This window comes from Spodoptera frugiperda, chromosome 25 (genome assembly GCF_023101765.2).
Source record: "Spodoptera frugiperda isolate SF20-4 chromosome 25, AGI-APGP_CSIRO_Sfru_2.0, whole genome shotgun sequence".
Taxonomy (NCBI): Eukaryota; Metazoa; Arthropoda; class Insecta; order Lepidoptera; family Noctuidae; genus Spodoptera; species Spodoptera frugiperda.
The window spans coordinates 19,761,841-19,787,474 of NC_064236.1; the positions used below are offsets into that span (position 1 = coordinate 19,761,841).

The window sequence follows — 25,634 nt, forward strand, 5'->3', positions numbered from 1 at the left end:
TCGTATCTATATTCAGTAAATAAAGAATTAATGTGAAACTGAAATAGTCATTTTTAATTATACAATTTTACCTGTCGGCTTGTCGGAATGCTAACAAGAAACATACCCCAGACTATCCGGGACGTAGCGGGTTTACCGGAGCTTCGGCTCGAAAAGCAGGAGAAGGAACGGGGTGGTTTTTAGTCAGTAAGAGTCTGACACTCCCTCTCGACTAGCCCAAGGCGGGAGAAGTCGTTGGATGATTTCACCCTGAAAAAAAAAGACTACCAGTGACGTGATGCCAGGGTATGGCATATACTCTGATAGGACGGGAAGAGTGAAACAATAAACGATGCCTTCTTCACGCCTAATTTGAACCTGCCCGAAGGTTTCCGAATCTATCCTGTAACGTAATAAGCTATCTACGCTAATAAAACTGATCCAGCATTCATTACTTAGGTTTGAATCATTCCCATCTAGTTGATTCCTTATCGCGTGTTCATTACACACGATAAACACGTGCTCGAAATTAAAATATTTGCCTTATCTGCCTTATATGCATCAAGAACAAGAATATAAACTCTAGTGCCACTAAAATGGCAATTAATCATGCAACTACATGATTAGAAGGTACTAGTTTAACCAAATGAAATGCGAGTTTTTTAGACTTATATTGCCGAGCGCACAACGTACGGCGATATGTTGAAGTTGCTGGTAGCATTCAGTTTGTTAACATGTAACTTTGGTTCTGGTCACGTGAGGGTTAACAAGGGAACTGACGTCGAGGAGAACGAATATCCTTTCGTAGTGGTGCTATTTATCACGAGCATAAGACGAGAGCATGGATTCTATAGGAAGTGCACAGCATCCATGCTAACGCGTGACTGCGCCCTTACCGCGGCGCACTGCGTCACAAATAAAAAGAAAAGGTTCTACATATGGTACGGAAATTATACTGTGTCTCCACTACTCAGTAATATGTATACTCCGATAATAGAAAAAATCAGATATCCAGGTTTTCGTTACGAATTTGACAAAAAGAAACGAGTGTTGAGAATCGAGCATGATATTACTTTACTCCGAGTCGAAAGGAGTATTACTCTAGAAAGATATGGAAGAGTGTCGTCTCTAGAGTACTGGAACGTGATGGGATCTCCTGTGAAGTTTGTGGGATGTGGAAGAACTGATAAGAACGGCGATGATCAGCTGCGGCCGCTGCAGGCAGGCGCGGAAGTTACCTCTCAGTGTAGTTTGAAGACGAGGCAATTGACAAACTTCGTACTCTGTGTTTCTCCGCCGAACAACGCCTCTGCAAGCACGGCTGGTGGCGACTCTGGCGGTCCTCTGTTACATGAGGATAAAATTGTCGGTCTTCTATCCTTTGGTGATGATAAAGAAGATGCTTACGTGCCTATCAGCCCTTATATCACTTGGATCAGTAGTAAGTTTAGACTACACACTAAAAATAAAGTGAAATGCAGTTAGATTACTTAAGTAATGTATCTTCTCGACGTCGTAGAAAGGACTGGTACTGCTTTGGGTCACTGGAGCTCCGGCTCGAGGCAAGAGTTGAAACTGAGTTTTTATATCATTAAGAGTCTGACACTCTCTCTTGCCTTACCCAAGTCAAGACAAGCCATTGGATGTTTTTGCCCCTTAAAAAAAAAAAAAAAAGATTTTGTGATAGTATAATTATGTGTACTTTATGATGTATTTAACGTAGGAATATCTTCATATTTTTGTATTTTGCCTCTAGGTTTAAATATTAAAAATAAGTAATGAAATAATATTGTGTTTTAGTGCGTGAAATACGTACCGTATCACTCCTACATTTAAATGACGAAGGATGGAAGGGCTGATTAGAAATCATAGATTGTGTGAATATTTCATGAAGAAATGTAATGAATATTGTGATAGTACTTGGCCATACAGTAATTTACAGTTTTTTATAGTTTTTAGGCAGTAAGAATCTAACACTCTCTCTCGTCTCACCTAACACAGGAGATTTTCCCCAATCAAAAAAATGACAACCGCTAGATAATCGCTAACAAACATAGATTCAGGTCATATTGAGAACCTCCTCCTTTTTAGAAGTCGGTTAATAAAAATACGCATACACATCAAGAAAGATTTATTAAAGAGATACTAAAGAGATGACATCCAGGTAGACAGATACATGTAGTAGTTAATTATAAATGGTTCTGTGAAATGATTAGTTGGCACAATATTAGTTCTACTGTATACCAAGACAATTGTGTGTACGACCCTCTCTTTGTGAAGAGTTTCATAGGCTTAGCACTGCGATCGGTATAGATGTAGCTGAAAACGCAAACTGATTCAACGATTACTTTTGAAAAGCAGTCACTGAAAAAGGTCTTGTCCTTGTTTAAAGAGGTGCTTAAAACCTTTCTACATTGCTGTTTTGAAATATATCATACGACGCATATAATCGCAGTGCGTATTGCCAAAGATGGAACAAATACAGTAGAAACAAGACCAAAACGTCAATTACAACTTTTCCTATTTCATTTCACCTTATACATCGCACCCTTAGAATGAAAGTGACCGAATTCAAAAACTGACAGATGTGAGAAATGAGCCAGAAAGTCCCAGAAAATTATATGACATACACGATTTTTACTAGATTTATGTATTAGTTCTTTGATTGTTGAGAAAATTTTATAACGCCAGTTTATGATAAAAATCTAATGTTACAGAAATTTTGAGTTAAGTCACTTTTTTTCTGAGGGTGCGACATAGGGTTACCTTCATATCATACGCATACCACATTAATTGACTATGATGTTATATAAGAACCCATGACATAAGTACACCATAAGCATTTGTCCAGTTCACACAATGAAATAATAGTGTCAGTTTGTTTGAAACATCATAGCCAATGTGAACTTGGTTAGTTGACGACAAAACGGTGGTATTTTTTTCTAGTATCTGCACACAAAACGTTCTGTAGCTGGTCATGTGTTAACCATGTTAGGACAACGGCTGATTTTGTTGGTAAAATACCCTCTAATAGTGTGATTATGGTGTACCAAAATGAAAATGAGTTCTAAGTCAAATTAATTGATCGCGCGTACCTTTGTCTTTCCAGTGATGTAATGACTTACAACTATGATGATATCGCATTAGACGGTAATGACCATCAATGGCATGTTATAAGACTTTTGAGCCAATGTCAGTTTGTTTGTCAAGTTCGATCAGCAAGAGATGTTTTAGGATAGACTTTTGTTAATAGTAACATTTTGAAAGGTATAATATCATTACCATCTATTGAGAAAACATACTTATATAATAGACACTTAATTTGAAAATGTAAATTTTAAAACTACATCAAGAGCTTTTTAAAATTTGAAAAAATTATAAAAAATTCAGACAAAAATGCCTTTCCCTGAAAATGTAGATTAGTACCGTAATAAATATGTGTAAATAAATCAGCGCCCTCTAGACAAAAATGACATTAATACGAAAAGTATGACATTCCATAAATAATGTCAAAAGTTATGACAAGTCAATACATTGACTTTGCTATTCTCTCGTTTGTCTAAACTTCTTCTTCTTTCTTTCATACTTCTTTAATGTTATTTGTTTAGGAGACGAATATGAGTATTAAATGTATCTTGACTGGCTAAGATTAATAAAAACCCGTATAAAAAGAAGGACAGAATAAACTGATCACACACGTACATACTAGGACGACCGCGACTATATAAAGATACAGGCTAATTTTGTAAATTTTCAAAAATATAATATACTGTATGATAATCAATTATACTAAGATAATTATATATTTAATAAATTATCGTAAGTTTAGTCTCATCCTCACATACCTTATACGTAAATAAAAAATAAAATAAAATATATATATAAAATAAATATTCCTCTAAAATGAAGTATGTAATTAATTGTAAACCAACTAGAAACATGAAATAAAAAAATAGAGATTATTTATACTGTAAATAGCTGTTAACTAAAAGATAGTCTTAATAATATACCGGGAAAAGCTAAAAAGTAATTCTTAAGAAACTACAGGGAGCTCATGAGTTTAGTTCCTACAGAACTACAACCCTGGCTACATACTACAACCAAAATACACGTCTTTGGGCGGGAATCACTGCTTTCCAAAACCCTGTTTCACTACACCTGGGCAATTTCCCTATAGTCTAACTAGCACATACTTTATCATCATATACATGATAGGGGTTAAAATATCTGCCAGTTAAGCTCAAACTTTATCAGCAGTACTGAAACAGACCTTCAGAGTAATTACAATTATATAATTTCATAAAATCCTACAAACTACTAACTATTACGATAGACGATTACTTTAAAATGACTTTAACCTCATAAAACCTCGGGAACAGCCTAAATGGTATATTATGACCTTACTGGAGAAACGTAGGTGTAACGGTAAAACGGGGTGAATTGAATTCGAAGGGTGAATAGGTACAGAAGAGGGGTGAATAAATGTTGGGAAAATGTTCTTTCTAACATCTATTCACCCCATTCCTGTATCTATTCACCCTTTGAATTCTATTCACCCCGTTTTACGGTATACGTTTTTGGGCTAGGCCGTCAAACGACTAGATGGATCACTGCATGGTAAGCAATAGGCGCCTTTGGGGAATTTAGGCCGAATATTTCGTTAGACTAGGTAAGATTTCTTTGGCATTAAAGTTTTGAGGTTTTACGAGGACGGTCAGAAAAATTGGGTCTTTTCCATTCACGGGTTTGTATTAGAAGTCTGGATTTGTTAAGTTTTTTTAAAATCCAACTTCTTTTCAGATTTCTTGTTGCTTATTTTGACCGTTTATGTTTATTTTTTTTCAATAATAATGTGATTCTAAATAGATCTAAGGCTAAATAAGTAATCATGCTTTGAGCATTACATTGGATACATACCTACTAAAAGACGAAAAATTCTACTGATAATAATTCATATTTATATTTTATTCTTTCAAAAACCTATTCGAGAGCAGTACATTATCATTTAACGTTAGCCAAATTCGTTTGTTAAGAATGGTGATCGTTGTAACGACGACTACCATTGCCAGACCTTGTTTCATTAAGTTCGATCGTTTTTGTAATACAAAGGTTCTTTCTTTATTGAACCTATATCCAAATATGGGGCAAGATGACCCAATATCAGGTAAATTGACCTAGCATCAGCCCGTTTATGGAAAAAATCAAACATTTAACTAGCTACCAAGATAACACCAACAACGACTGAATTTAAAATTGAGTATCGAAGATGAAATGGAAATACGACAGACGCTACTGGAAAGAAGTGAAGATATTGATGAGCAGCGCGCGGTGTTCTGCGGCTGAAGCTCCCTGGAATAAACAATTGTTAATATTAGTCATTTTACCCTAAATGTTACAATTTTAAAAATAATGCAGATCATTCATTTTCATTGTTATCTGTCAAATAACTATACACGTACAGGCTAAGTAAACGTTAGCTACGTTTCGCTGTCTCTTTTCTATCCAGATGAGTCCCTTCCCGGAGCTGCGGATTGCCTAGCAGGTTACCCAGGCTCCGGCTCGATAGCAGGAGTAAGAACGGGGTGGTTTTTAGTCAGTAGTATGTCACCCGAGGCGGGAAAGGCCATTGGATGATTTTCTCCCTAATTAAACTTTTTGTGAGGGGTGGTAAATATTCCACTGACTTGACCCATTACCGTCCGAACTTTTAAAAAGGTAACCTGTTACATTGTCCGCAGCTCCGGATTGGGCATCGACCCTACTGGGCCCCATCTATGGTGGTCTGGCTCTTTGAGCTCTGGTCTGGTTCTGGTAAGTCAGAGTCAGCGAGCGACCCTTGCTCGCCGTACGCAGACCCGCAGTTAATGTGATGTGAGACGCAAGGAGTGTCCGCCGAGGCCGGTGGGGCGTGAAGAGGATCGTTCTCTCGCTAGTCCACCGTCTCCTTAGCTAGCATGACTGGTTCGCAGAAGGAGGAGACGGCGTCCCAATCCCCTTCACTCCGCACCATAGCCTGAACCAGTGGGACGCGAGAGCTTACCGTCTCTGAAAACATCTTTAAGGGCACGGCGGTGCCCAACCCAAGCAGGACACATCGCCATTTTATGTCCACCATGTCCTCCGTTCTTGCAATGACGACACCTAGACGTTTCCTCCCACCGAATCCGAAACAGGTACCTACCAAAACTTCCATGTCCGGTAAGCATCTGCGTCAGGCGGTAGGCGAGAACAGCGTGACGTTTCTCAAGCCACTCCTCAAAGAGGGGACTTATCGCGGTTATAACAGCGAGATCAGCCCCAATTAAGTCTAGATTGTACTGTCAATCATTCTCGTCACTAAATTTCTTATCTGCTTCATGACACACTTCCATTCTTACTAAATTAACTATCAAAAGTTAGTACCAGAACTAACAACTACATTAGATTAGATTAGAAAATACTTTATTGTACACCAGAACATTCAACATTCATCATTCATTCCCCTTTGTTCATTCATTCTTCTGTTTTCTACATTCCTACCTAAAAAATCTTTTACATTTCACTCTCATACTTATTAATTTGTTATGTTCAAATGATTCATTTACCTTGAAGCTGCTGCTGCTGAACAGCTTACTTCAGAGGCTGGGTCTTCACATAAAGGTCCGTGAGATGGGAGGGCGCTGAAATATTAAACAATGAGAATTATGATCTTATAAAATTTTTCAACAACTTCACTTTTTAATTTAGTACACACGAAAAATTGTCCTTCAGTCTGTCTGTCATCGCTACGATTTTTATTTCTTTCACTATAATCTATCATTTGAGCAAGAAGTGATGTTATAGTTTGGGTCTCCATCAGTTTGTCAAGTATTACATAATGGAGCGGGAGGCGCTGTTGTTCCTAAGTCAATGTACATGGTGTATTCGAGTATGTAGATTGAAGTAGTTATATTGTAAGTTCTCAGACACACCTATATAAGTATAAATATAATAGAAACACTATAATATCTATGTGTACAACCTACCCCAAAGATGGTGAGGAAGTATGTGAGAATAAGATATTTAGTATGATACTTACATATTTGCATCAGCCTTTTCAAGCCCTGCTGTTCAAATTCTGAAACAGGACATTTTGTTAAATTAATGTCACACCATTGATGAAGAGGTACAAGGTCGATGGGAGCATATTTTCTAACCTAACCATATACATTTAAGGAGATTCTTAAGTCCACAACTTGATGGCAGTGGGTTCATGTTGATGATTTTGTATTACTAAAACTCTGGTTCATTAGCATCCATTTACTTCAGTGATATTTCAGTACTGTTAATATCTTTCATCTTTATAACATTACAGTCAGCATTATGTGACCGAGGAGTATAGGACCTTCGGTCTGATCCAAAAACTACATGAAGACAGGAAAAGCTTCTTTTTTTTGCAATAATTTAGATACTTAACAAAGCAGGATCAATAACTCCACTCACTGCTAAAAATGGACGCCATTTTAAGACATCATATCCAGGCCCGGTTGTAAAGCTTATTTTGTGTAAATCCTTGCAAACGTTTTTCCCAGCACCGTTGAGGATAATAATTAGACGGGATAGGAAGGTTTTTACCGACCGCTTGAAGAGTAAGCCATGCGGCAGCGTGCTCAAACTCTGATCCCCATCACTAACCTAACCAAACCAAATGAATACAGTAGCAACCTACCTTCGGGGCTCAGGTTCTGAGCTCGCAGATCCCGCAAATAGTGAGCTGCCCCAGACTGCGGGTCTCGCATAAGTTCTTGCATCACCCTCAGTCGGACATCCTCGCGGGACACTATAACCAAAGCACGCTGACTTAAGTCACTTGCCACCATAAAAATTATGAGTTAAGCCAATATACTCCTTTAATTTATTGACGCACAGGACTATCTGTACTATAATAACACATAATTACGCACATAAATTCGCACTGAATTCGCCAAATAAGAATTATTTAATTAAAAGGTCCAGTGCACTGCGCAGCGCCAATAGCCCATCAATATGGCGACGCTATGCTCAAATGGCGATGGCATAATATACATGCATATTTAGTTATAGACAAATATTTTGGAAAACCTGTTGCTCTTTACTGGGGTACACTAATTGAACTCGTAAATAACCATTGCATTGCAATAACATGATTCGCAATATTGCTGCGCTATACAGCAATCGCAACCTTTGTATTGACCTCTGACATTTGAAACTGCGCCACAAAACAAAGGGGGGAAAATATGACCTATTTACCATTTCCGACATTAGATTTGGTTGCATAATTGTAAATACTTATGTAAATATTAGGAAGTCGCAATAGAAGCTTGAATATTCCTCAACAACTACGCAGTAACATAACTACGCAGAAATATGAAGCCTGAAGGTCAAGTCAAAGTTAAGAGTAAATCCAACTTTATAGGTAAACTATAGCATTTTACATAACGAGACATATTTTTTGAGCGAAGGATAAACAAACAAAGTTATAATAAATTGTACAGTACCGATATCATTGAACAGTTTGTTCCAGCTCCCGACCTGCGTCATAGCTTCCGTGATGAAGATCCTCTCAAGCTTATGCACTTGGAATATACGGACCCTGAACGCCCGACGGCGAACACATCGCGAAGGCATGATGGATCAGCAAATTTATCACAACACACAACAATTAAAACCACCCGAGAGAACTTCTGCAGTTGTGTTGGCAAACGCAACTTTGACAGTAATTCAACGGGCAGAGGGCGCTCTCGAGCCAATCGATTCGAATCTACAATGGTACACTCGTGTTCAGAAACATATCACAATTTGCAATTTACATTGCACTATGAAAAATTAAAGTAGAATAGTAGTTTTAGGTAGATAAATGTGTTGATCTTGAATAAATGAAATTAAAATAAGGTCGGAATGAGATATGCGAAATAGTCTTGATTTAACAATGTTAAATATGTTTGCTGGTCAAATAGCTCTTCAATTGTGTCCCAAAGAATGAGTCATAAGAAAACTGTGTGGCAGGTCATGGTCCGCGTGCTCCCTCAAAGAGTTGTCTCGGAACGGGGCCCATTATGGTCGCTGTCTGTTTAGGTACCGAGGTTGCGAAACAGGGCCGGAGTAGTAAAATTCACAAAAAATATTTTCGTGCACGTTACATAGCAAACAGATACCGCGCAGTAAATCAGTACTAATCACTTAATTATAGTATTAGGTACATATAGGAGTGTCGTTTTCCTAATAATACATTTATTTCAAAAATAAACTTTGTTAACTTTTTTAAAGCTGGGAGGACGACAATTATATTTCATAACAGTCATTATATCAAATAATTATTCAATCAAATATTAAGCCGTATAATAAAAGTATTTTAATATAACAATTTATAAATTAAAAAGACATGGTCTCAGCTAAAAAAATATTTGCATGTTGGTGAAACTTTTCACTTGACTGTACCTCTCCAGAAATGCGTTCGGGATGAGTGAGTGAGATAGCACTATGGTCGATGTTACCCGAACGTATTGATGAGGGGATGAGGTCAATTCGAAGGTCCTTTATTCAGATCCGTCCATTATATTCCTTTTGTATGAACGAAGGCATATTGCGCTAAGAATGAAAGGATTGAAGTAGTAATAATTCAATGAGTCTGGTTAGACGCAGCTGGCGAACGGATAACATGCAAATTGATATCCATTATATCAAGGACTGCCTTGTTAGCCGAGGGGTCCTCCGAAGGTCAGCAAGTACTTTAATAGACCCCTTATTACTTGAACATGATGATTTTTCTTTTTTTTTATTTTATTTAAACGTTGCCCCACATTAGGATTTTCTCCTGTGTCGTGGGTGCGTTTACAAACACACAAGTTCACATACACATCATGACACCCAGACCCGAAACAACAATTTGTGGATCACACAAAGAGTTGCTCCGTGCGGGAATCGAACCCGCTACCCGTTGCGCGGCAGCCAGTTGCCCAGCCACCGCACCAACCGTGCAGCCAAATAATAAACATAAACTTATAACTTGCAAACAGTTGGTATCTTATATTATAGAAGCTTATACATACCTTCACCAGTTTGCTAAACGAGAAATTATTTAAAACCCCTTCCATCCTTTGGATCATAATAAATAGGAGACAGTTACTACCATCAGGGACCAGTGCCTGTGTTACTTCAGATTCAGACCTTCTGTTACACGGTACATCCTGATCTATTCAACCGTCTCGATGTCATTGAAAATCCATTAATCCTAAAACTTTTACATTTCGAATATTAATAAAACTGTAGAAGAGTTATGCTGTATATTGAATATAAAAAAATAAATTGTAGTCTGTGTTACTAGGTAGATACCGCACCCAACAATGTGTGTGTGGGTGTGGGTGTGGATGCCCGTACCCGTACGTGTACGTACCCGTGTACGGATACGGGTAGGAGACCCAAATGCTGCCAGAAGTTATTATCCCACACGGACGAAGTTGCGGACAAAAGGTAGTCAAGAGAATAAAAGGTCTGTTATGTATTGTATTATTGTATATTATTTCTATATAATAGAGAGATTAATAACACAACCATGTTATGATGGCAGGGATGAACATATTTGAAACCACCTCCCCTACTATTGGGTATCCTAAGAACTGATTAAGAAACTCCATATTTGACAGACACCGAGCAATAGCTGCGCACTGTGTTAAGCCAGAATACTAATAAACTGTGAATTCCAACCTATGTACCCTCCTGATCCGAAACTGCGGACTACCTAGCGGGTTTACCGGGGCTCCGGCTCGAAAAGCAGAAGAAGGAACGGGGTGGTTTTTAGTCAGTAAGAGTCTGACACTCCCTCTCGCCTCGCCCAAGGCGGGAGAAGTCATTGGATGATTTTTACCCCTCAAAAAAAAAGTACCCTGTTGTGTAGGGGAGGCCTATGGTCTAGCAGTGAACTACCATAAGAGAATGTTATGTCAATGATGAAGTAAAACCCTTCAACTGATGGTTGTAAAGACCAGGCATGAACGGGCCGAATACCACGGCCTCAAAGAAATCTGGGACGGCGTGAAATACCGCTTGTTGTTACTTCATCGTGTGAGCGAGGATATTGGCGGTTTACTTTTCTAACACTCCTAAAAGAAAGTAAGAAATGTGTAAGGACTCTGGTGACGCTGATGATGTGTGTTGATGATGATTCAGTATACATTGATATCCTAACCACAGGGCAGCGTCGAAGGGCGACTAAACGTCCACAGTTGGTGTGAGGTTTCTAGTCTTGAGACCTTTAATAAATAGTCGAAGATCCAAGAGCTGAACTTTTTTTTTAGGCAAAGCGAGGAGTAGGAACTGGGTGATTTTTCTACTCCTGCTTTTCGAGCCGGAACCCCAGTAAACCTGCTAAGTAGTCCGCAGCTCTAGATCAGGCATCAGTCCTACGGGGCCCCATCTGTGGTAGTCTGATGGCTCTTTGAGGCGCGCGCAGAACGCGACGCGCCGCACGCACGGGTGTGGTTCTGGTCGGGCGGCGAGCTATCTGTGCTTACCGCCCGCACTTACTGTGACCGGCGAAAGTCACGTGATCCTCGACGCCCGGAGTGTCTCTTGAGATGGCTGGAGCTTGAGGAGGCTCGTCCCCTTACATGACTACTTCGCAGAAGGAGGAGACGACATCCCAGTCCCCCTCGCTCTGCACCATGGCCTGAACCAATGGCGGACACGAGAAGTCACCGTCGCAGAGCATATCCCTTAGGACACAGCGGTGTTCGGCCCATGCACGGCACATCATGAGATATTACGGGCGCAGAAGATCGCAAAACCATCTTCGGCCAACTTGAGCCCAGTCTACCGACAGCGAGCGAAGGCAGCTCGCTTCCTGACCAGAACCAGACTCAAGCGTACGGCACATCGCGTCTCGCGCCTGAAGTATTCATTAGATCACCACAGCTAGGGCTAGGGCAGTAGCGCTGATAAAGTGGGACGTCGACCCACAAGATGAACATATGACCCGATTAAGATGCAAGTTGCTAGATGCAGGATTACTTCCAATCGGTCTTCTGAAAGTCATTGGAAGAAGCCTCTGTCCAAACAGTGGACGTTTCGTGGCTGGTACTATCATGATGATGATGAATTCATGACAAATAGGCTGTACAATGATGCGTGGACAGACATTTTGTGTTGGCACAGAAAGTACAACAGACCTTATGTGCAACAAACGACTTATTTGAAATTTTCATTTATTTATTTTACATTCACAAATATGTTATGCACGTTCAAGTACAGTAAGATATAATACCTTATAATTATGGTTCTAGGACACGACATGTATACGAGACAAAAATATTCATTGTGCTTAATATAATACTATGAAATACTGATTATTATCTAATCCATTTGGGGCCAGTTTCACTCTGTTGAAAACAGCCAGATAACTTTAACTTAACTTCATCTTTCATTTTACCCATTAGGATAAAACATGTACATGCATGCCCATCTCAAGTGCCCACACTGTGAAACTGACCATTAAAATCTTACACAGCTATTGATAATATATTACTCAAAACGATTGTCACACATGTGCGTTGTCACAGTCACAGGGTGTATACACTAAGTTCTACTTATAAATTGATGTAACTTAAATGTTTTGCAACATACACGTATCGTTAACTTAACTATATAATTATTATGCTCATTTCACTTAAGTCTACAGAAAAAGCATTTCAATGTAAACTGTCTGTTTATCAACTACTGACCAAGTAGGAACATAAATTGAGATAATTGTATCCCAAGAATCCCAGTGTAGGGATATGCACAGACAGTTTTAGGCCCTGCATACAGTCATAATATCAGAATAATATAATGTATAGTATGAACTCAACTGAATCAGTGCTACTTTGCCTACAACTAGTTCACAATTTGGTCACAGAGGAAGGTATTCTAGTCCCTTCTGTAGACCAATACAAATACAACTACAAAATATTAATTGTGCGCAAATATTTTATGCTTGATTAATACATTGAACACCAATATTAAAATTAGCATTCCCTATTTAAACGGGGTCAGTCTCTACACAATCAGATCCTTTGAATAATATAAGCTTAATATTTTAAAAATACTACATAATTATTATGTTATAATACAGCAACAAACGTTGCATTTTATTTATTTTATTGTATTTTCCACCGTAAAATTACCAACGATTAAATCTAAATTCATATGCACATTGCAAAATAATTAATGTCTAATTTTGTGTCATTCTATATTGTGGTAGTTTTTTGTGAAAACATTGAAGTAATAATTAGTGAGCTTTTGATAGTCGATTGTACTTAATCTATTAGGTAATTACGTAACTCTAAGCTTTGTGTAAATACAGCAGTCCAATTTGAAACAACACGTTTCCAAAACTACTAACAGTCATACATCTCGTAATGTTTTATAATTAACCTATCACTAAAACATTGATATAAGGTAAAATCCAATGTAGTTAAAACACCTCTGAGACTATTTTCTGCATCGAAATCCTCATACGAATATACATCATCATAAAATTGGACCAAAATACGTTTCCAAAGAATTTCTTCAAGGATTGGCACGTTAAATAACTTTGCCACAATAGAAAGTACAAAATATCTTATAGTCATTTTAGAAAGTATAGGAGAAAAATACATATTTCATTTCATTTGTTACCCATATTTAAATCCGATACAACTCAATTGATGACATCTCCCTCCCTAAAATTTTAATATTATTTTTGTAAAACAATCACAAGAGAGAATAAGCTCTAATATTTACCCTTTAAGTTCCTTTTTGAGATTCAAATATAAATAAGATTGAGCTGAAAATATTAATTTAATCTCATGAATGATTAAAAATTTCAAAAATTGTAGAGGACTAATCTCCCTTCCGTCATGTAATTTTATCCTCTCTTCATTAATTTTATTCAAAATGTTTCATTAGTGTTTCAACACAGAGGAACTCGTGAAGAATTTACTTAATTTCTTACATTAAGTTTAAAATAACATAAAAATAGAATTTGTAGATGAAAAGACATCTTTGGTGCTAAATGTACTACTCAAAACAAATTAAATATGTAAATTGGTCAGGATTGTCAGGTGGCCCGAAAGGTCAAAATAAAAACAACACCCATCCTACAGTCGGTTAAAAATAAATCTCGTGCAAAAACACTTCAAAAACTATGAAACAATATTTAAAGTTCATCTGTACTAGTATCAGTGTCATCGTTTTGTTGACCAGTGATGAGGTCCGGTACTGAACAATCCTGTTGTCTGCCAAGCTGTGGCAGATCCTCAATCTCCCGTCAGCCATCCTCTTCCATCAGCGAGGGTAGGGGTGTGGTTAAGATGCCGCATATGCCTGCGGCTCCGAGCGTCTGCACTCTGAAATTAATTTGCCAAAATATTTAATTACTAGCTACTTCCGCGCGGTTTCACTCGCTCTGCTTGGCTCCTATTGGTCATAGCGTGATGTTTTATAGCCTATAGCCTTCCTCGATAAATGAACTATTCAACACAAAAAGAATTATTCAAATCGGACCAGTTCCGGAGATTAGCGCGTTACAAACAAACAAACAAATAAACTCTTCAGCTTTATAATGTTAGTATAGATTCTATTGTAAGTAAGAATAGAAAAGACCTCCCCTCCCGTTAGCACAAGATATTGTAAGATGAACAATTGAACATGCTACATGTTTCAAAATACATCCTATGAAGAGAAAATCATTTCTGATTTATAAATTCTTATTTAACGAAAAGTTTTACAAGTCTGGCAATATGGTTTACTTATAACTTGTTCGGAAAATAACTGGGTTCTTGATGTATTGCGTTAAATAAGATTGAAATGGCGGTAAAAACAGTGTGTAGCCTCTATAGACTGTAGTGGTTAGGTTGATTAATTACTTGTAATTTGTAAATAAATTTAAAAAATGTTTCACGTACGGGGTTTGCAGGAAGGGTTGCTGGTTCACAATATCTTCTCTCTTTATTTTTTTATCATCTGAAACAAACAATTCTCCATTTAATAGAGTTTCAAGTTTGGTGATGGTTGCTGTGTTGTGGTATGTTTTGTTGCAATATAAATTTCCAGTCAGCCCAGTTGTCGTAGCTATAGCTCTGTACCACCAGGGATTAATGACATAGCTTGAGAAATTTGGTTTGATATTTTACCAAACAGGGGCTCGTGTTATGTGGTGAATATATTTAAAATTACTGAAACTTGTGTGTTGGCGCAATTAACAAGATATTGTTTATTTCATAGGTTTTCGCTTTTGCTACAATTAATTCATTAGCTATTTTGAGACTTGTAACCATTCGCGTGTGCCGTGCTACTACGAGTAACGCCAACGAGGTTTGCTTACATTACTATTTAATTAGTAGTACGAGAGACTTATAACGACTATATAATATAGCACTCACCGATCTGCCTCTGTACGTTTTCCTGATCCCTGGCTTTTCGTTTAGCTCCTGCGTTGTATTCGTCGGTCTTATCTTCTGCCTTATCTAGTGGTGAGTATTTTTTGTTTTCTTCTGTGGCCTCATCATCGGAGTCATCCAAAACGATGACTTCGCTCACAGTGACAGGTGCAGTTGTTTTTGTTGTTGTTGTTGATGAGCTGTATGCGTTATCTCTTCGCGGTCTTAAATTGAGTGGTTGAGCCGATGTACTTGGGATGTACATGGACGAACTACAATGTGGCTGCGGCTGCGAGTAGTCAATTGGAGGATAAAGATCTGGTGTTCGAGTAAATATACCACGATGAGCCTCAGGAGGAGAAGGTTCAGGTCTTGTTATTGTTGATGTAGGGGGCAAATACCTAATGCCGCGAGTAGCTGCCTCTGTTTGATCCGGGACTAAGATGTCTCTCCAAAATCCGGGCCCCAACATTCGGGTAACTGAAAAATAATACATAACCATGCAAAACCTTTCTATAGATGTACTAAGAGATATAACGCATTGTGTACTGCTCACCAGCAACTGTGATTTAGTACAATTCAAATGAGACAACTCGGCTAGCACGCTGTGATCCACAAATGGTTACTTCGGGTCTGGTTGTCATGTATGAAATTGTATCATCGCTCTCATAGCAAAGGAATAAATCTAGTGTAGATAATGTTTAAGAAAATGGTTGCGGTTGCGACGCGTAGCTGCGACGCGCAAGCGACTGCTAGTTGCCGGTGGCCAATAGGAGCATAGCTTAAACTGCCTAGCAGCTGCCATAACAAAAAGAGGTATAGAGATAAATTTGCAACGCTGTCGCTCAGCGTGGTCTCTCCTCTCCGAAGTTCTATGGTTTCTAAGAAACTTAGTCGCTGACAACCAGTCGACTGTGCGCATCGACAGAGGTGCATTATAAGATTTCAAGTTTGATAAGTCTCGGTAAAGATTAATATTGTATTACCAGTCAGGAGGCTAGGTTTCTTGGTAATAAGAACTAATGTAATAAAGAAGAAAGGAAGATTTACGACTACATGGAACAACATAATATTTTTTTCTTACATCGATTGATATTGATTTTCAAAGTGTCGTCTAAAATTAAAATGAAGGTCAATAATCTATGACAATATAATTATGGTAACAGCTACCTATATAAGTTTGGCGTCTTAATATCGAACAGTCTGGGCGCAGTTCATTGAACTCACACCGAGTTAGGTACAGTCTTATTTACATGTTCATCTAAGATCCACATTATTGAAGGATCGCTCTGAACGCTCTAATTTTATTGGAACTGATGCCGTTAGAATTTGTTTTTTATAAACTATCATGAATATTAATGGAATAGAATTTCGCTTATGCCGGCCGTTACACATGATAATTTTATTATACAATTTAATGTCACATTTCAGTCGCGTATACCATATTAATATCGTATCAATATAATATATGTAACTAGTATAATAATATATATTATCTTAGTGTAATTGACTATGTTAAAGTATACTTACAGAGGTTCTTAGTCAAACGTTCCCTGTTTCGTCGCCTTCTCTGTCCTTTCTTCCAGGCTCTAACTATGCTGGCAATCTTAGCCCGCGTGGACGGTACCTTCTTTCTTGAGCTAGCTGGTCGTAGGTTTTTTCTCTTTGGGGTTCGCGGTGCAGAAGCAGATGCAGTAGATGCAGTTACTGCACATACTTCTGGTGCAGTCGATGTACTTGGGACTTGTGAGTCGTCCCTCGATGTACTCGGTACTTGTGAGTCTTCTCTCGATGTACTCGGTACTTGCGAGTCATCAGTTGCTGTTGTTTCAGGGCATTCGTTTGAGATCCATTTTGAGCATCCAGCGGTCTCTTCTTGTATGGGTTGTTCCGTGTTGTTTGTTAGTACTACATCAGGTGCTCGAGATGTTTCGTTCTCTTCTATTTTCTGTCTTATAATTTCTTTAGGTGGACCTGTAGAGTTATCTATGTCACTGCTGTGGTTTTCGGTGGTTAATGTAACATCAACAACATCTGGGGGTCGTTGGATATTCTGTTGTTCTGTTGCCTCGGTGACGCTTGCAGTCACTAGTTCTTCTGGAGGACGTTGGGAAATTTCTTCTTTAATATTACTTGAACTGTCAATTTCTACATTGGGGCCTCGGGAATTTTCTGAATTATTCTCAATGCCTGCATTAATTTTCAGTTCTCTTTTCATTTCTTCTGGTTCTTCTGGTTCTTCATTCCCTTGAGGAACCTCAAGGGGAGGTTCTGCAAGGCGATCTTCTGCCTCGTCAAGAGGTACCTGAGGCTCTTCCAGGGGGCTTGAAATTTCATCAACGGAACTTTCCAGTTTTTCAGTGCTTGGTTTCTCCGGTGACTTTGGTTCTCTTGCTTCAGAAGGTGGCTCCATTGTCAATTTTGTGTCCTGAGTTTGAATAACAGTAACAGAACTAAACACTCGCACTCTCCAAAAGAAACTGCCGGACGCCTGCCCGACGCGCAGGTCGATACGCGTACTGGCGCGCTCATTGATGTCTCGCATTCAATTTCAAATCAGTTTATTATTTATTTGTGATCAAATTGAAAATAAGGAGAGTATGTTTTCATACACTAATTGTTGACCATATATTTAACAATAAGGTGGTCATTTGTTCCTATCGCATAAAAAATAACTAATTATTTAAATTGATTATAAAATATGTACTTAAGTACTTCAAAGTTAAAGTTAGTTTCTAAGATCAGTAAATGATAAATGATATATGATATTTATTTCTGTAAATAGATTATAAAATAACACTTTTACACGTCAATATTTCAAATAGCTAGATGAGGCCGGTAAAATCTATTACTCGTAAGAATAATGAATCAAAAGCGCACTTTGAAAAAAATACAATAAAAAAACAAATTGCTACGTGTCTATAGGCCAGTGAATGATTTGCTAATTTCTAAATAATTATAGAATTTGTATGGAGGAGAATGCTTGAGAAATTAATATTCCTTTCAGGGTTCCCATATAAAAATGACATGTACCATGACATGACATGTATTGTATATTTGACTTCGAGTTCAACTTTGTATCCACCGGTAATATATTGTGATCTTATCATTTGACACTATCTGCCACACTCAGAGACATTTAATGACTACTTAAAGTATTCCTTAGTAACGATTTTGTATAGAAAACAATTGCTAAGGACTGGATTAAGTAACCATTAAAAGACTCTGAGTACGGCGGTAAATCATCTGTGATACAGTACAATTAACGCAACATGCCGATTTTTTACTTCATCTCAGTTTTTCTCTACGCATACGAAATTTATTTTAATGCAATTCAAATCACCGTTCCACTCGACTGTACACGATGCATCGCAGTGAAGTCGGGACAGTTGAAGTGAGATAGCATTACAGTTCCGCATTATGAATATAGTCGATTTTCCAGCATTGTCCGCTGAAAGGAGCTAGTACGAATTTGATTTACGTTTGACAGGATCGAAACGTGGTCACGTCTTGCCCTCTGATTGGCTGGTTTATTGGAACAGGCTAATCAGAGTGAGGAACGTGGTGACGTTTGGATGCTGTCAAATATAAAATGAATTCTTACTAAGCCCTAGGTCAGCGCCCGTGTTCTAGATACTTCGAAAATCAATACAACTGCATAGTCAACTGTATGAATTATTTATGTGTATTGGATCCACCCCTTTGGCTCAAGGACTATTGAAGGACTATGTATTTTAGTGTTTTGATGTTATGAGGGGTGCGTTTTATAATGTATTGCGGATAATTGCAGTGTATTAGGCTTAGGACATTTAGTTAATAATGATGCGTTTTTCTAGCCAATATTATATTATAGATTCTCGAAAAAACTACAGATACACATACAAGTGCTTCATTTTTTTATTATAGCATTACAATGTTGTAAATTTATGGATTTGTTACCTGAGTAAATGAATAAACATTAAACATAATATTGTATTCGGCATTTATTTTATTTTATTTATTAATTTTTAGGGTTTATTTTTTGTTTATTAAAAGCTTGGCCCAACATTAAGATTTTCCACATCTTCTGTGTCGTGGGTGCGTTTACAATCATACAAGTTCACACACACATGACACCCAGACAGGAAACAACAATTTATGGATCGCACAAAGAGTTGCTCCTTGCGGTTACCCCGACTACCCAGCCACATAGTTAGTTATATACATAGTTTAGATAGAAATATTTTGTTACAAATGAATTGGGTACTTCTAATCTAAAGACAATTGAAATATTTTTATCTTACACACATAGAACAAATAAGTTAACGATTACTATAGAAATATACTAATCAAAATTTTGTTTTCAATTATTCTTTATTGATGAATTATCTGCTAATTAAAAACAATGCTATTTATTTTGTCACTGTAGTTACGAGTATTAATTTAGTTCATTGTTCGTTTGTAAAAACTTGTGCGATGTATTTAATATTACTTATATACTTACTGTTAGTCTATGTGCAGCAATACTATACCCTTTATAAGGCAGAGGGAATATTTTTACCATCATGGCCATGTTTACTTCAACCAAAAGTTCAATGAATGTTACAAAAAGTAAATATTACAAAAAAGTAACTATAACAAATATTCTCTTCGCCTTATAAAGGGCTAAGTAAATAAAGGATCATTACGTATTTTGTTATTAGCTTAAATATTCATTTTTATTTATCTACACCATTAAACACCATTCTCATCTCATGATCTCTGTGTCTAATGGTGTTTAGGCGAGGAGTCCAGAGTTTCTTCTGCCTTAAAGAACACATACTTCCTTTTAAACCGTTCAGCCTTTACAGAAGGTATTAACCCTTTGTATGTTCAGAACGTGGGTCCACGCGAGACACAAAGTGTATTCTATTGTTGTCTTATATACGGCATAATAGGTTACTGACCAGGGCGTTCATGTGGGTCGAGAATCGATCAGTGTACCTATTTATAAATATTCTAATAAAAAATCAATTTATGACATCATATAAATAACATTTATTATGATATATTTACGTTAACGTAAATAAACTATTACGACTAATTTTTCTATTGGGACAAGTCCACTGCAACCTTCCAAGACTGCTGCAACTTCTTTAAACAGTAGATACAACCATGACAACACCGGAACGCTGAACGGCGCGTCCCAGTGACATGACTAACTACTCATATCTTGGATATAAATCAGAAGATATTACTATGGTGGCCACACACCATACGTTCTATCGTCCAATTGGCATGAGGCAACCGATGGGATCAGTTAGAACTGATCGTCTGTGGGCGTGGATTGGCATGACAGTAAACTTCATGGCATAATCGAATTTTGATTCATTTGGCTCGATCATGCCAATTGAATCATGCAGATTGGATCGTGTGAGCGGTCGTGGGTTCAATAGGGTCAAATTTATTACGCGGCGGCACGGTGAAGTCTGAGACAACTGGAGGCCTACTCCGGTTCTTGAATCCGAAGTTTCGTTTCATCTTCGGCCGTAGGTTTTATTGATTTACTAATAGAATTACCTAAAACGTTTTATTTTTGATTTATATCAAAATCTATTTATTTATCTTCATTCCATTCGTTAATTTTTATTCACGAAAGTTCGCAATAAATGGAATTGTTGTATGCAATCTGCGAAGTTTTGGACGAAACTTCGTTTTTCGTTGAATTTGATTAGACCCCCTGATTGTGTGTGAATGTGAACGATAGATTGCCGTGCCACTAGAGGAGAAGAAAACCTAAACAGTTACTACTTCGCCCGCTGAATTTAATGCAGGAGACGGAAAGACATAACCCTTCTGTTTATTAAAAAAAAAAACGATAAATCCTGCCGTGGGCTAGGATTTTTCAATACATACTCTCACACTGTATTTTTTCTTTTTTTAATTATAATCTTTTGTACACAGATACATTCCAGGACATTCATTGTATTCTGTAACTTGATATAATATACGATAAACAACTATTAACATTTTGTTCAAAAGCTCAATGGGCATCTTATTTAAAAGGTATGGGAAAGAACTCACGACGGATAGAAACAAAATTTTCAGGGTATAATATAATTAAAATGTCTAGTTTATCATGGTAAGGGTTGCGTTCTTATGGGATGTGGGAGTATAAAGTAAGTAGTTGTTACATTAGGACTTATATCTAAACACTTACATAATAATCAATTTAAATGCACAACATTTTAAAAAAACTTATACCTACATTTTAAACTATTTATTTGACGTGATCTATTGAAATTTCATCTCATAACGTCGGGCCAGTGCTGAAAATCAGCACCGCGACTCAAGCTATCGCGCTCAGGTCGCGGCATATAAGTTGGTACTGGTTTTTTGCACCATGACTTTTATGTTTTTTTTTATCGTGTAATTTCTATGTTTATTGTTTTTTTCTTAATGGTGCAAATAAACTGCCTTTCTTTCTTCTTCTATCTAAAAATACCGCAGGATCTCCGATTTGATGTTGTTGCCTAGTCCAGGATAAAAAATAAACGATCTTGATAAGATCGACATTTTGACCTTGACATAATTCGGAGAGAGGTAAAAATTAGCATAGACGTTAAAACGATAAGTAAACAAAATGTAAAAACACCCATCGATTACACTTTCCTAAAAAAATATTCAAGGTCAAAATTAAACCACAAAAATAACTTTATGTTATGTTAAGTAAATTTATACTCTTTCAATTTTCATTAATGTCCGCGACCGAGTCGTAATACGTCCAATGACCCTTATACAAACTAACAATATTTTACAAATATAAGTTAAATTTAAAAAACCGACGTGTCATTAGTGCAATATTTTATGTTAGAAAATACTTTGCAGCATAACATTCAATTTCACATACACATGACACCCAGACCTAGAACAACAATCTGCGGATCACATAAAAATTTGTTCGGTGCAGGAATCGATCCGATTGCCCACTCCACGTACTAACGATGCAGTCAAAAGTACAAAGAGACTTCACAACTGGGAGTAAAGAAAGAAAGAAAGAAAAACAGTTTATTTGTACCGATTCAAAAATAATAAACATATATCACTACATAGTATAAAACAAAGTCGCTTTTTCTGTCATGTTGTATGTCCCTATGAACGCTTAAATCTTTAAAACTACGCAACGGATTTTGATGCGGTTTTTTTAATAGATAGAGTAACTCACGAGGAAGTTTTTTATGTATAATACATGTATAATATATCACCATTGCACCCATGCGAAGCTGGGACGGGTCGCTAGTAATTGATAAAATAAAAATAGAAGTATTCACGGCGCAAAAAGGCCAGTACTATATCGAGTAGTCTGTGATCTGTTACTCTTTTGTAATATAATTATTTACTTACACACCAACAACACCAACAAATATCAATACATCATGAATACCGTCAATGACTTCCAAGTAGGTCGGTTGCAACCACCTACGTCCAGCGACCTCTTTAACCTCTGCCAATAACCAATACCTTTTTTTTTAAATATGCTTTGAATATTGTGGTGGTTCCGATTGTCCAAAGTGCAGAAATCCTTCATGGGATTTTGTGTTAAATGTTATAATAAACTACCAACTACCATACTGAATCTGAACGAAAAAAAAATAATTAAATCTTGTATAAAGCGTGAACTGTGTAAACAGGCATATTATAAACTGTTAGATTATATTGCAGATAAAAATGCGTGGCAACATGTTAGTCCGGTTCCATTGAACACTCGCTCACACTTTTTTTGAGGGGGAAAATCATCCAATGGCTTCTCTCGCCTTAGGTGAGGCGAGAGGAAGTGTCAGACTCTTACTGACCAAAACGAACCGGAGCTCCGGTAAACCTGCTAGGTAGTCCGCAACTCCGGATCAGGCATCAGCCCTACTGGGCCCCATCTGTGGTGTTCTGATGGCTCTTTGAGGCGGAACACAACGCGCCGTACGCACAGGTCTGGTTCTGGTCGGGCGGCGAGCTACCCATACTCGCCGTCCGCAGGCCCGCACTTACGGTGGCCGGAGATCGTCGCGCGATCCCCGATGCCCGGAGTGTCTCTCGCGACGGCTGGGGCGTGAGGAGGTTTGTTCCCTCACGCGCCCCGCCTCCTCCTTAGCAAGCATGACTGCTTCGCAGAAGGATGAGACGGCATCCCAGTCCCCGTCGCTGCGCACCATGGTCTGAACCAATGCCGGACGCAAGAGATCACCGTCGCCGACCACATCCCTGAGGACACGGCGGTGCTCAGCCCACGCAGGGCACACCGACACCGTATGCTCCACCGTGTCCTCCGGGCGGTCCTCGCAGTGATGACACCCGGGCGTTTCCTCCCGCCCAATCAGAAACAGGAACCTACCGAAACTCCATGTCCGGTAAGCACCTGCGTCAGACGGTACGCCGTGGTGCCTCTCAAGCCACTCCTCAAAGAGGGGACTTATCGCTGCAATAACAGCGAGCCCAGCCATCGGTTGTGACAGTCGTTGCTGCCATTCCGCCATGAGATCGCGCTGGAGCTCGTCCCGCCACGCACTAATCTGCCGCGGCAGTGGAGTTTCACCCCGGCGACGCGCGTCGGCGCGCAAGCCGAAAACGCGCGCAAGCACCTTCGCCTCCAAATCCCACGGCGGTAGTCTGGCAAGGAGGTTCGCCGCCTCCCCGGAGATCATGCGATATCCGCGAATCACCCGGATGGCCATGACCCTCTGGGACGTGAGCAGCGTTCGAGCTGGCCGCCGCATCAGGTTCGGCGGTCACACAGGGGCGCCGTAGAGGGCCATGGACCGCACGATCCCCGCGTACAACCTCCGGCAGGAGGCATTTGGCCCCGGAGGTTGAGTAGGAGCCGCTTAAGCGCAGCCCCCCTTACTTAGGAGCCAAACGTCGGAAGTGCTCGACGAAGTTCCATCGACTGTCGAGGACGAGTCCTAGGTACTTCATCGTTGTCTCGACGCCGATTATTTGCCGTTATTTGGGACCTATCCAGAGGTGGCGCGTTCCCGCGGCCTTGAAAGCACATGGCCTCGGCACTCGCTCACACTAGACAATGCTCAAATACGATCACTAGTTAGGTATGTAAACTTCAAGTATTAATTTATTCCAATGCAGTCTAGGGATCCTGTGGCATCGAGCAGTTATTTTTAAAGATTAAATTAAAGATTATTTTTATTTGTATAGCATTATTTCAAAATTGTAAGTGTACATATATGTTTGAAACAACCGCTATTTTATATTCTTTACAAATTGGTTTTATTGTCCCATTAGTTTTGACGCTGTATTGTCGTTACATTGTTCAGTCCTACATAATTATATATACAATAGGTAAATGATCAAATAATGTATCAGAGAGATTGTAAAAAAAAAACGTTTTTTAGAGAGTAACGATGAAGTTTCTTGCTCGTTCTTCTCCATTCGAAGCAACTGTGACGTAGTAATTTAGCATTAGGACAAGAATATAACCTGTATCTTAGAATAGGAGAGGGCATTAATAAACGGAACGTGTAACAATCAACATCTTGTTTAATTCGTCCAAGTCCCGTCCTTACATGGCGACCCTGCCATTTAAGGTTCGGTTTCAAATTCCGGACTTAGTCGATTGCGTGGTGGCACAATGGGACTAAAGTTTAGACTGCATAACAGTACGGACGAAGTGAGTTTGGTGAACAATATTAAAAATGGGAAAAACACAAAGTAAGGAAGAAATTGTGATCGCGCAAAACGCTGCAGGAGGCGTAAATGCGGCTGATGTGGCTCAGCTGCATGAAAATCAATCAATAACTAATATGATACTGGGGGTGATATTGATCATTCTCATTTTTGGAGTTTTATACGGAGGATACAAGCTATATATACTTTGTGTGATCCACAAATTGTTGTTTCGGGTCTGGGTGTTATGTGTATGTGAACTTGTATGTTTGTAAACGCACCCACGACACAGGAGAAAATCCTAGAGAGGGGCAATGTTTTCTTTTAAAAAAAGTCCGGTGCCCAAATCGTCTAGCCTTGAGTGGAAACTCGGCTGGACAAAAGCAAATATCGAGTAGAGGATCTTCGTGTGAAAAAAAAAAGTGAAAATGTGTGTGTAAATGTGAAAAGTGTTACAGTGGTTACGGCATGGACATAGACAAAGGTGTTTTAGATAAGATTTTTTATTATTATTATGTAATCTCGCTTTATATTTTATATGATAAAAGGGTTAAATGTCTGATTTAATAGAAATACATAAAACATTTAAAAATATTAAAATAAACTTAGTAAAATTAAGTAAGACAAAAAGAACAA

At 38.4% G+C, this 25,634-nt stretch overlaps 3 protein-coding genes across 3 annotated transcripts; 1 reads left to right on the plus strand and 2 right to left on the minus strand.

The window, feature by feature from the left end:
• The first annotated feature begins 517 nt into the window (after positions 1–517).
• LOC118265843 (mast cell protease 1-like) lies at positions 518–1,730 on the plus strand. The gene has a single exon (XM_035579087.2). It carries the CDS (start codon positions 679–681, stop codon positions 1,462–1,464), a length of 786 nt encoding a protein of 261 aa, XP_035434980.2. The 5' UTR covers positions 518–678; the 3' UTR covers positions 1,465–1,730.
• Positions 1,731–3,439: 1,709 nt separating this feature from the next.
• On the minus strand, positions 3,440–8,739 carry LOC118266140 (uncharacterized). Its single transcript, XM_035579520.2, has 5 exons — positions 8,475–8,739; positions 7,667–7,777; positions 7,037–7,075; positions 6,564–6,638; positions 3,440–5,328 (listed from the first exon to the last, which is right to left on the minus strand). The coding sequence occupies exons 1-4, from the start codon at positions 8,602–8,604 to the stop codon at positions 6,589–6,591; spliced, it is 330 nt and encodes a 109-aa protein (XP_035435413.1). The 5' UTR covers positions 8,605–8,739; the 3' UTR covers positions 3,440–5,328; positions 6,564–6,588.
• A 3,420-nt stretch (positions 8,740–12,159) lies between these two features.
• LOC118267338 (uncharacterized) lies at positions 12,160–17,890 on the minus strand. The gene is made up of 4 exons (XM_035581278.2): positions 16,899–17,890; positions 15,372–15,848; positions 14,895–14,952; positions 12,160–14,336 (listed from the first exon to the last, which is right to left on the minus strand). Exons 1-4 carry the CDS (start codon positions 17,779–17,781, stop codon positions 14,258–14,260), a joined length of 1,497 nt encoding a protein of 498 aa, XP_035437171.2. The 5' UTR covers positions 17,782–17,890; the 3' UTR covers positions 12,160–14,257.
• Between the last annotated feature and the right edge of the window lie 7,744 nt (positions 17,891–25,634).